The following is a 12,498-nucleotide window of genomic DNA, read 5'->3' on the forward strand; positions in this document are numbered from 1 at the left end:
TCTAGCCTTCAGGGTCTAACGATACCATAATGACAAAGAAAGTTCACAGCAGGATAAAAAAGGGTCAGAAGCAGAATTTCCAGTGAAACTATTTCATTACCTATAGTTTGTCAGACACATTGGAAACTCAGGTCTGACATTCTTCGCTCACGCTCACATCAGGCTAGACCTTGACAGGGTCCAGGTCCCTTCACAACTGGGTTAACTGACTGTAAGTAGGTACAGAATTTGTAAAGTTTCCCAACTTTACAGTGCAACTAGCTTTGCACTGGAAACCTGTGCAAAGAAGAGGAACCTTCAACAAGGAAGAAAACAGTATACTTTGGCTATTCTTAAAGATGTCAGTGCCAGGATAAGGCATCACTTCTCATGTGGCATGACTTTTTGACTGAAGACCTTGATAGGACAAGGTTTTGACTTGATCTTCAGTCAAGCTGATTGTGACCTGATCTTCAGAGCTTTCAATGGCTTCACTTTCTAAAGGAGGAATGGCATCTGGTGGCATTTCTTGAAAAATCATGTCATTAAGACTGATCGCAAAGCAGATTCAGGAAAAACATCCACGCTTAAGTGAGCCTGTACATCTGGCAGCGATGGCTGGGGCACGGATTTCTAAACTACCTGTTAAATTGTCCACAAAATAAAATGAGCAAGTCACGCAAAAGACACTTCAGAAGATAAAAATTAGTGGGCAGCAGAAAAAAGCAAACAAAGTATACATTAAAAGCAAGTCCCACCAGCAGACCCAGCAAGTAACCTGCACAACATTAAGACTGGAGGCATCCTGGTGAAGGAAAACCAAAGACAATTATTTTTATTTTTAAAGATAGCATCTACTGTACCTGCTCTTATCTACCTCCATAAAACAGAAAAATACATAAGCAAAGGTTATTAAAACATACTTACATGTGTAAGGATGAAAGAGACAAAAAAAATATACATTATGAAAAATGCTATTAGCTTGCTGTCCTGGCAAGTCTCGTAACTTTTCACAGGGTAAAAAGGAGAATCCTACCTTACAAAGCACGACACCAAAAGTTATTAATTGTTTGTACTCCTTTGGAGAAAACGTTTGACCTCTGTTTCACCCAATAATCAGCGCTGCTATATTCAGCATCCCTCTCCATGATTGTATTTGTGTACACAGTAGCATTGTAACTACTGGCTCAAATTTGTATTAGAAAGCAATCAAAATGAGACCTGGAGACTACTGACTCCTTTTGGACTAATTATTAACTGTTTACACCACAATCTTCATGCCTGCATTCCTCTACTATTAAACCCAAGTTTTCAGAAATAAAATACTTTGACAGTGGGATGCCACATTACCCTGCGAGAGTCACTGCATCAGGTCTCATAAAAGCTAAACTTCTGTCGTAGGTTTACAGAATAAAGCCACTGATAGTCTCTACCTGTATGCAGCTATCTGAGTTTCTGCAGCACGTGCACAGCTCAGGAGGTCCTTGGCCTCTCAGAGCCCAAACAAATAACATGATGCACTATCAGTAACAGGAAACTCTTGATTGCCACATTCACTGACTACACCCTGTTGAGAAGAAAGCCTACTGGACCAGGAAGTTATTACTCTCAAAATGTGCTTGTAAGGGCAAGGGGAACCAGTATGTAAGTGACTGTCACAAAAACCTGACTGATACAGGGTCACTACTTGATTCAGTCATGACATGTATTTCAATTGACATTTAAAATACTGAGCTGAAAGAATCAAATATATCTTCTTTAAGTACTATTCTTCCCATCCTCCTGCTAAAGAAAACTTGACAGAAGAGGACAAGAAGCTTGAATTTCCAAACAATGTTCTATCTTGTTTCTTTTCTTTTTTTGTTTTTATTCCCCTATATTTCCCTCTTGGAGAATGCAAGAGCAATACAGCTGAGGTAAGTGGATGTCTCTAAGCTCTATCTCCAGGTGGTGATAATTACCCTTGAAATAGTGTTATCCCCTTCCTCACCGATAAAAAAGTTTTGTATGTAGGATGCAAAAAAATTAATTGGCCAATTACATTAATACTGTATCTAACTTTCTGCAATGACACTAATAAATTGAACTATTCATATTTCATGACAGTCCTAATCTATTTTGTGACACAATTGAAGGAATGTGTAAGAGACCTCCAGTGTATGAAAGGGCTAGGGAACTAACCTGAGAGCCATGTCTGGGATCACCAACAAATCACCTGACCTTTCAGAAGGCCAGGAACAGAGGTGTTCAAGTGAAAGCAGCTGTGGTTGCTGCTTCCAGCCCCCATGGTCTCAGCCACAGCACGACTGACAGAAGCAATCAACTACCAAATCTAGTAATCCAGAACTTGAGTTAAAAACAGAATTGAAGGTGGGTTGGTGCTAATACATCCACTTTGTACTTTCTGACTAAAATTTGCTGGCAATAACAATACTCAAGAAACACTTTAGATGAAACATTCCTCCCTCAATATTTGAGATTAGCTCCTATCATTAATGAAGACTTTTCAAAACATCAGGAACTAACAGGAGTTGGTCATTAAGAGTTGCTTCCTGCTTCTCAATGCAAATGAAAACTCTCTCATTGGGAGGAAGGAACAGAGAAACTTGTGCATTAGAAAGATTCTCAGCATGCCACCTTGCACTCATCTTTTCCGAGTTTAGTCAATTCTCAGATATCTGCTCGGAAAAACCCACCTCTTTAGAATCTGTGTGTTCTTTCTACTTATTATGCAATGAGGTCTCTGTGTCAATTTTGACTTACTGAGAAACACTGGGCACCCAGATGGAATACTTAGAATAACCTCTCTTGCAGACAGCGAACAAAGTTTATTTCACCAAGAAAAAACCTCAAGCTAGTCTCTAGACATGCATGTTTTTTTGGGGCAGTGAAAAATGCAGGTTTAATATCTGAATATTTACTGTCTCTTTGCAGTCTAGATGATTTCTCACTAATGTGCAGGTAAGAATTTTGGTTAAAATGATGGAACACCTACAAATGATACGTGGAAGTCTCTCACATATCAAAACTAACATATTTAACAGATACAAAGGTAGTTTTCTTTTTTTTTTTCTTTTAAAGCTCCTCAACATTGAAAAGTCAGTTCAAAGTTTACTGAAAGATCTTTAGAAATTTGTATCACGTATCAACCATTTACAGTGTAATTAAAACTCAGGAAACTGCAATTAATACAGCTTTTACATTCTGCTAAGTTGACCCTGTGAGCCACTCCCTCAGCTAAAGTTACTGAGAGTAGCATTTTAAGGTAACTATATGTAAACTGACAACTATGCCTCTGAGGAGGCATGAGAAATAAATTAAGAATCTTTTATAAGTTCAGCTCTTCCCTGCAACAGCTTGAAGCATTCTGAATAAAGACCAGGATAAATGACTAATCACAGGTCAAAAAAACACCAAATTCAGCAGTGTCAAAATTATCTGCTGTCATTAAGCATTTTCATTATTTGTGCACTTTGTTTTTAACAGCCCACAGCACTACAGAATTGCCAAGGCTGGAAAAGACATTTGAGATCATCAAGTCCAGCCTACAACCTAACACCACCACATCAGCTAGGTCATTTACCCTTGATGCCTAACCATAGACCTATAACAGTAGACCCTTACCCTAGACCACTTAAACTAGACCCTTAAACCTTGACCCTTAATGAGTCCTAACCCTGGACAGAATCGTCCCAGAAGATCATCTAGTCCAACCATAACCTAAATTCCCCTACCATAACCTAATTTACCCAATCAGTGCTTAAATCATGCTGCTAAGCACTATGTATCTATTTTCCTTAAATACTTCCAGGGCTGGTGGCTCCACCACCTCCCTAGACAGCTTGTCCCACGGTCTAATCACTCTTTCAGTAAAGAAATTCTTTCTAATATAAGAATAAGCCCCTTCCAACATGAAATTACTTATGGCCAAATTAAGTTCCAGTCAAAAAATGGGGCAGAGAATGCATATTCTTATTTATTTAGATTTAAATGATTTGTCAAGTAACAATTGCTTCATTAAGATAAACATAATTAATCATAAAATCATTGTGTTTCCCAGCTGCTGTCAATTAATCTAATTCTGCATTTTCATGTCCATTTGTCAACTACGGCACTTAAAACCTCTAAATTTTCCTGGATAAACAATTAGGTAGCTGAAAAAAGATTATTTAAAATATTTTGACATATCAAATAAACCAAGATTTTTGCTCTTGGCAACTAAGCATAAAGAAGTGGCACATCAGGAATCTTATTTACTCACTTAGGAGCATTGACTACAACATCGAGGTGAAAAATCTCAAGTTTTTTTACTGCCTTCTGCTATTAACTGACATATTTCTTGGGATGGGTTTTTTTTTGTTTTTTTAGAGACTTAATAAAACCAGCTTAATTATTGTGGACTACAGAGCAAAGAGACAAGCAAAATATAATCTGGAAAATCTCCTAAATATCTGAAATACCTAGGGCTATAATGATCATTTATACTTAAAGAGTAATTAATACCTTTCAGATTTTCAAGAATATCAACATTCAGTAAGTTGCCACATTCTTATTCTGATGTCATAGTATTGTGCTGTGTTAAAACAAAAAGTTATGGTTGTGTCATAATTACAATGCCATTAAATCAATGAAACATGATTCTCTAAAGGTAGTCTACCTAACCTGAAAAACATCTCTGCATGACACAAATAAGTAGCTAGATACCAGTGATACCCACCCTCAAGAAAGATTAGGCCACTCTGAAAATACATACTAATTTTGAGATTACTTCTTACCCGACTGATTCTTCATCATTCGAGCTTTGTCTGTCACAGTCCTTTTGCCTTTTTCCTTTTGTGGAGGGCGCTCTGTTGTTGGCACTTGATTTCCACTGAAATAAAACAAATAAACTCAGCAGGTTTAAAAGGACATAAATATGTCATAATGGATATTACACTAGAAAAAGAGAATAGTGCCAGATGTTGAAACACAGAATGGTTTGGTTTGGAAGGGACCTTAAAGATCATCTAGTTCCAATCCCCCTATATAGGCAGGAACACCTTCCACTAGGCCAGGTTGCTTCAAGCCCCATCTCAACGTGGCCATGAACACTTCCAGGCAGGGGGCAGCCACACCTTCCCTGGGCAACGTGTTCCAGTGTCTCACCACACTCACAGTAAAGAATTTCTTCCTAATATCTAATTTAAATCTACCCTCTTTCAGTTTGAAATAGTTTATCCTCATTTTATCGCTCCACGCTCTAGTAAAAAGTCCCTCTCCAGCTTTCCTGTAGCCCCTTCAGGCACTGGAAGGCTGCTGAGGTCTCCCTGAAGCCTTCTCTTCTCCAGATTGAACAACCAACTCTCAGCCTTTTCCTCATAGGAGAGGTGCTCCAGCCCCCTAATCATCTTTATGGCCCTCCTCTGGACTCACTCCAATAGCTCCATGTCCTTCCTGTGTTGGATACTCCAGAAGTGAACACCATACTCCATGTGGGGTCTCACAAGAGCAGAGGGGAGAGAATCACCTCCCTTGAGCTGCTGGCCACACTTCTCTTGATGCAGCCCAGGGCACAGTTGGCTTTCTGGGCTGCAAGTGCACATTGCTGGCTCAAGTTGAGCTTCTCATCAACCAACATCCCCAAGTCCTTTTCCTCAAGGCTGCTCTCAATCCATTCTCTGCCCAGCCCGTATTTGTGCTTGGGATGGCTCCGACCCATGTGCAGAACCTTGCACTTGGCCTTGTTGAACAATGCAACTGCACAAATAAAGCAGAGCCAAAAAGGTAACACAATAATTTTGCAAATAATTATTTTGCCTAATTTAAAGCACCCATGTACTCCCTGGTCTTGAATAGACCTTTTTTTTTTCTTCTAAAGAAATTGGACAATACAGAACAATTATTTCACTATTTAAAGGAGGACTATCTCAAACAGGAACTTAAATATTAGGCCTGTTTTACATAATCACAAATACTCAAAACAACCTCTGTTTTAACTCCATACATTTAACCAAATTATATTATCCACAAAGATACAACATTCTAAGAGGAAGGTTTGGTATGCAGGTGGCAAAACCCACAAAAGCAAGACCATTTATTCTGAATTCTCTTACCTTACCAGAATGCACTTCTATTTTCAAATTAATCAAATGTAGCCCCATCAAAACAGTTATTTCTGCAATTCCAGAAACCTATCTCCCTCTAATATTACCTCCTCCTAATCTCTCCTCACTATTTTTAATATAAAAGATAATAACGCAAACAGATGTTTTAGAATTATGTCAGTCAGGCTGAAAGCAGAAAAACATATCTGCTTTTCTGTTTAAGCGTGGGGTAAAAGGGCATCTGAAACATTCATGCACAAGTGTATATTATGTACTTCAGTGAAGCCTGAAAGGTGCATCTCAAGTCAATCTTTTCCCTACCACAGGGGCTGACTCTCTGATGAAAAATACTCTCATTAATAAAACAGCTGGCAGCAAGAAATTGCTTTGAAGGTGCTGTCCCATCCTGCCTTCAAAGACCATCTAGTTCACTTCATATAGCACTGGTCTTCAAGGATGTCAGAGACCTGTATGTCCAAATCACTGAAAGCTGCAAAGAATTTCTCAAACAACACAGCGTAAACTCTGGCAACTCTAAACACAACCTGGACAGATCTTCGTATGGGTAAAACAGTAGTATTTCTTTTAATTATGATACCTCATGAGCAATCTTTTCTTTGAAAGTAGAATACTAAGACTAGTCAGTGTTTATAGAATACAGCGCCCTCTACCACATGGAGAGGTCTGAAATATATAGACACAGGCAAGAAAAATAAGAAATGGAAAATTAGACAATATAGAGGAAATAACAAGAAAAAAAGATGTTTCAATTCATCCAGTCTAATCACTGTTTTTATGGAGGCAGAGAGAAAGACAGCAAGAATTTTTATACAAGTACTGCCTGGCTCTGCCTAAGAGGCTGCTGCTTGTAACCACAGAACACATTATTTCTGACTTCAAAATCTGACTGTAGTTGGATGCTCTGATCACTTAAAGTATTAACACAACCACAGAGTGAATTTGTATTGCCCCATTCTTAAGTGACCAGGCTTACCCAGAGGCCTGGGTCATATTATTACCACTACTGTAAGTAAAAAAAAAAATATCCTAATATCCCTCACCAGGTTTGTAAAGCTCTGCCATGAGGGAGCCTGTTTGTCAAGCCCCATGACTCTGAAAGCACTAAAACCAACAACAAACTCTGACTGCTGAGCTGAAGGAGTCAAGAGTAATAAAATAAGTTTCCAAAACTTGGCCTTTTAAAAGCTCTTACTACATTTGGAACCAATTTGTAGAAGCAAATATTTGCTTCTGTATGTGCCTGAGATGATCAAGACAGTCATTTATGATAAATGCCATATAAATACTCTTACAGTCTTTTGGTCTTAGTACTGAAATTAGTTATTTCTGAATTAGCACCTAAATTGGCATGCAAAGTCATTCAGTACTTAATATAGTCTAATTAAAAACTCAACGTAAAAATTATTTTCATATCCTAACAGAAAGTTTTGTAATTAACCTGAATATAACCTAAAAGTTGAGGAATCAGAAAACAATTAACTAAAAAAACCCAAATAAATAATTTATTTGCCTTTTAATTAATTATTTTCAAGACCATTTCAAACTACACCTGAAGACCAAATCTGCTTTTTAAATTATTTGGGCTGGCAATATGGCACTGAGCCTTGCATTTCTGAAAATGTATGCTTCCAGGCAGTTTTCAGACCTACACACTCATCTCTTTCCAAGAAAACCTCGGAAATACATTGTTCACAAGGCAGCACTCAGTTTTGGAAAAATCCAGCTGCCAAAACAGAACAAAGAAAATTATAACATTCTCCCACACATTTGCACTCCAAAAACTTCTCTTTACCTCTTTTAAAGGGTAGTCCCAATGGTGGGAGCCTGGGAGCCTCGCCAAAGGGGACTGAACCTGGACATCCTCTGACCTGGAGTTTGTTTTCTTCTTTGGTATACGAAACTGAAAATAGATGATGTTACACAAATAACAAAACTAAATTATCCACCAGTGCTATGAGCTGACATACTGCATGTACAAAGTTTTCTTAGCTGTCAGGCAAAATAACCAAGTTAAAGGGAACCACTGATCTATGACTTGCATTTAAATGCATTCCTCACTGATGCCTGATCTTAAATTTTGTGTCCTATCACATGAGGAGCTAGTTTTAACACATGAACTGTCTTAAAAAGCACTAAAAAGCTCTTCCTATTTCACTAACTTTACAACAACTTCAAATGTGGAACCAAAAGGAGAGAGCTCATCTACTGGCACTTAGTTTTTTCAGTTCCCTCTGTTTACAGTCTAGTTCAATCATCTCAGCTTAGAGAATGATAAAGAGAAAAGAAAATAGATTAATGCAATTGTGAATGTCGCAACAGGTTTGCGCTCTCAAAAAAAAAATTCAGGAAGAGCAGCAATTATATCTTAGTATACAAGTATTTTGGTATGATAATTTAGCACTAACACACTACAACGTACTCAAAATGGTATCAGCTATTGTCATTGCCAGCCCTCACAAAAATAGAACCAGTGTTTCGAAAGTAATTCTAGAAAGATAAAGCACTTAGTAATCCACAGAATTTCACCAATTCAGAAAAAAAAATATGCAGGAAATAATGTTCATTGATTGAAATTCAAAATAAGAATGGTCAAACTGAAATCCTAACAGTTCATCAAGAAAAGGAAAGAGGGTGATATTTCCCATTAGTTAATTAAACCAGATAAAATAATACCAACCGAAAGAATAAAAGTGCAAGCCTTGCCATTTCTCCAGGTATCCTAAGAAGCAAAACTTTAAACGGCAAATATGCCCAGATTAGAATATATCAGAGAGGGAATGCAACATTTACATTTTTCAGACAACTGAATCTGTTTCATCCAGGGAAAAGCTGAAGCTACTCCATATGACAGCTACTATCAAGTGTATTATGCACTTCGTTTGCAAGCTGCCAGATACTCTATCTTGTAACATGAAATTAAAGCAAGGCCTATACAACAGCAACACTAACAATTACTAACACAGAGACTGCATTCATTATCTCTGTAGGTAGTCAGACCGTAACTGAAGCATACTGTACCATAATGAGATAAACTTAAATTCTTCAGTTTGAGTTATAAAGTGCTATTATTCCTTCTCTGTTTTTTGTTGTTGTTTTTTTTAATAATTAGACCTGAATTTCTGTACCGTACCTCAAGCTGCTTTTGCTGGTCCAATGCTGCAATAACAATTATGCCCTCAATAACAGATTCCTCAAATTATAAAGAATGTAAACATTATACATGGGCAACAATTTCTAATACAATCCCTTCCCTTTCAATCAACATTCAAGGGCACTTTCTTATTCAAGAACAGCTGCAATTAGATTGTTTGATAGGGCTTTGTTTATTTTTGAGAAGTAGCCTACAAACATTTTATCAGCCAGAATGCATTCTTCTGATCTGCACCTTGATGGCTAGGTACACATTTCTCCAGAATTCCTGCTGCCTGACTAGCAGTTGCTGTTATCACAGAACCCCTAAGGCTGGAAAAGACCTTTAAGATCATCAAGTCCAGCCTATGACCTATTTAAGTGCCACATCCAGCCTTTCCTTGAACACATCCAGGGGCAGTGCCTCCACCACTTCCCTGGGAAATCCATTCCAGTGTCTCATCACCCTCTCTGTGAGGAAGTACTTCCCAATATCCAACTTAAACCCTCCCTGGTGCAGCTTCAGGCCATGCCCTCTTGTCTTGTTGCTAGTTGCCTGGAAAAAGAGCCCAGCCCCCACATGACTGCAACCTCCCTTCAGGTAGTTGAAGAGAGTGATAAGGTCCCCCTGAGTCTCCTCTTCTCCAGGTTAAACAACCCCGGCTCCCTCAGCCGATCCCTGTAAGACTTTCCCTCTAGTCCTTTCACTAGCCTTGTTGCTCTCCTCTGGACCTGCTCCAGCACCTCAATATCCTTCTCGAAGTGAGGGGCCCAGAACTGGACACAGTACTCAAGGTGAGGCCTCACCAGTGCTGTGTATAGGGGGAGAATTACATCCCTACCTAAGAACACATTTATCTAAAATTTTAACATGCATTTAAAGTTACAGAGTTTCAAATAACTTCTATAATAAGAGAACAGATAACACCAAGAACAGTTAAGGTCAGACTTAGAAAACGGAGAGAGACAAATGAACGGACAGAAAGCGAAAGGAAGCACAAGGCAGGTTCATCAGCAAAATTTCTGCCTCACCATACAGTATCTCCCCAGTGCTTGCACTCATTAAGAAGACACTGGCTTGCAGTGCCCACAATTAACTGACAGAACAAGCACAAAGTCAAGAGGTAAAAAACAGGTCTGCATCTACATTAAGTGCAATGTATGCAGTTGCCTCAGCTTTTCCCTAATAGAAAGTGACTAACTCAACACGTACACTTGCATACGCATTAGCAGAATCCCCATCTAAACCAGCAGCACTTTTCTGAAGGTTCCCACCTGTAGGAGCAAGGATCAGAGAAAGTGCATAAGCAAGGTGCTAGTTGATTTCTAAACCACTAGACAGTCCAGACCCTACCTGATCAAACCAGTTGCTGTGCCTACAATTTTTCAACAGTGCTTTCCATTGCTAGAAACTACTAAGAAGAATATTTTAGAAAAAATAAATGCTAGTATAAGTAGTCTCTGAACACATCTCTGTAGATAAGTATTATGCAGTTATGTAGCTGCTCTACTTACTTGAGCATTATTCTTATATTTAAGATGTTAGCTTAGGTCTTAACACACCTTGAAAATCTGCTGTGTATGTGAAATCAAATGTTAACCCTATCATATATTAAAACATGTTCAACAGCAAACATTCTTATTGACTGCCATCAGGATAAAGTGTTTCTCAGGAAAGCATGTTCCAACAAAATGAAAGCTGGACCACTGAAGAATGAATTTGGTTGCATAAATGCATCAGAACACCACAGGATACCCACAGACTCAAAGTAAATTGTTGCAAATTCTTGGAAGACTTGCACTGACCTGACTTGAAGATGAAGTTCTTCCTTCCATTATTTTCTCTAGTGAAAAAGATACAAAATAAGTTCAGCAATTTGTATTTTATTTGTTCAGATGAAAGCATGACCACAGTAGCAGGTACTAAGTGAAAATCAGAAAATTATTTTTGAGCAAGCTATCACAAAAAAAAACCCTCATTCACAGAATGGCTTGGGTTAGAATGGAACTTAAGAGATCATCTAGTACAAGCACCCTGCTATGGGCAGGGACATTTTAACTAGATCAGGCTGCTCAAAGCCCCATCCAGCCTGGCCTTGAACACTTGTAAGGCACCCACAACTTCTCTGGGCAACTTGTTCCAGTGTTTCACCATCCTCATCGTAAAAAATTTCTTCCTTATGTCCAATCTAAATCTAACTTCTTTCAGCTTAAAAGCATTACCCCTTGTCCTGTCACTACAAGCCTTAATAAAAAGTCATTGACAGCCACAATACAAAACAGACACATGCTTAGGCAAGGCTCTGGATTGTCAGTGTGGACAGAACTGTTCATAAAATCTTCACTAGAATTTATCCTTAGTGAAGGCATTTAACTCTGCCCGTGGGCGAGTACAGAACTAATAGGCTATTCAGGCTTTGATTATACAGGGACAAGGAATCATAGAACATATCTGTAACACTACAGGAGCTCAAATAATAAATAAAATTCAAGAACTGTCGTTAACAGATAAACTTCTTGCACAGTGGAAGAACACAGCTGCAGAACTCCCAGCATTCATTCTCTTTATAAATATTCTGTATAACTCCGGTGCAAGACCTTCAAACCTTACAGCTAATTGGAAGCCTCTCAGGAAGACCTTTAAGTTCGTGCGCTTTGGTTCAGCTCGGCGGCTCTTCATCACACAGCCCCAGTCCCCCGGCCTGGGGAACGGCAGCAGCCACCGACTATTGGGAAAAGCCAGAGCACTGCCTGCTCTGACGCCCGCAACAAGGGGAAAGCTGAGGGACGGCAGCCTTCTGGGGGCTCGGGGGGAGGAACCAGCGGCACCACCCAGCAGGGGTGGCACCCCCTGGACTGTGCTCGCCCGCCCCGCACTAACCCCCGCCAGGAAGGGAACCGGCTTCTCACTGACAAACGAGCAAGTGCCGAGGGGGCAGCGCCTCCGCGCTTTCACACTCTCTCCCCAGCCTCCTCACGGCTACGCACCGACACGGCCCCCCCCACCCTTCCCCGCCGCTCACCCGGCCCTCGCTCCTGACAGGCACCCCGCGCAGCGCCGGCGGGCCGGCCCAGGCCAAGCCGGGCCCGCGGAGACACCGGCGGCGCAGAACCCAGCGGGGCACGGCCAGCCGGCTGTGTTCCAGCTTTACTCCCCTGGCCAGCGGCTGACAGGCGGGGAAGCAAGCGGTACCGGCAACACCGCACTCACCACCGCCGCTGCTCCGCCGCTGTCGCTGCTGTTGTTGTTGTTGTTGATCCGGGCCCCGCCGCCGCCTGCGCAGCT

At 40.1% G+C, this 12,498-nt stretch overlaps 1 protein-coding gene across 7 annotated transcripts in view; it reads right to left on the reverse strand.

Annotated features, from left to right (window-relative positions):
- SENP7 (SUMO specific peptidase 7) overlaps positions 1-12,480 on the reverse strand; it is a 47,440-nt gene extending 34,960 nt beyond the window's left edge. For 4 of the 7 annotated variants that reach the window (XM_051622242.1, XM_051622219.1, XM_051622203.1 and 1 more), the window contains exons 1-4: positions 12,424-12,480; positions 11,019-11,056; positions 7,876-7,983; positions 4,755-4,849 (exon numbers count right to left, since the gene is read on the reverse strand). In XM_051622242.1, coding sequence (XP_051478202.1) covers positions 4,755-4,849; positions 7,876-7,983; positions 11,019-11,048 — 233 coding nt within the window. In that variant the 5' untranslated portion in view covers positions 11,049-11,056; positions 12,424-12,480. Of the gene's footprint in view, positions 1-4,754; positions 4,850-7,875; positions 7,984-11,018; positions 11,057-12,235; positions 12,312-12,423 lie in introns of those variants that run through there. The other 3 variants (XM_051622211.1, XM_051622225.1, XM_051622234.1) reach the window with 3 other exon arrangements.
- Between the last annotated feature and the right edge of the window lie 18 nt (positions 12,481-12,498).

The sequence above is a fragment of the Apus apus genome, chromosome 1 (genome assembly GCF_020740795.1).
Source record: "Apus apus isolate bApuApu2 chromosome 1, bApuApu2.pri.cur, whole genome shotgun sequence".
Lineage (NCBI taxonomy): Eukaryota > Metazoa > Chordata > Aves > Apodiformes > Apodidae > Apus > Apus apus.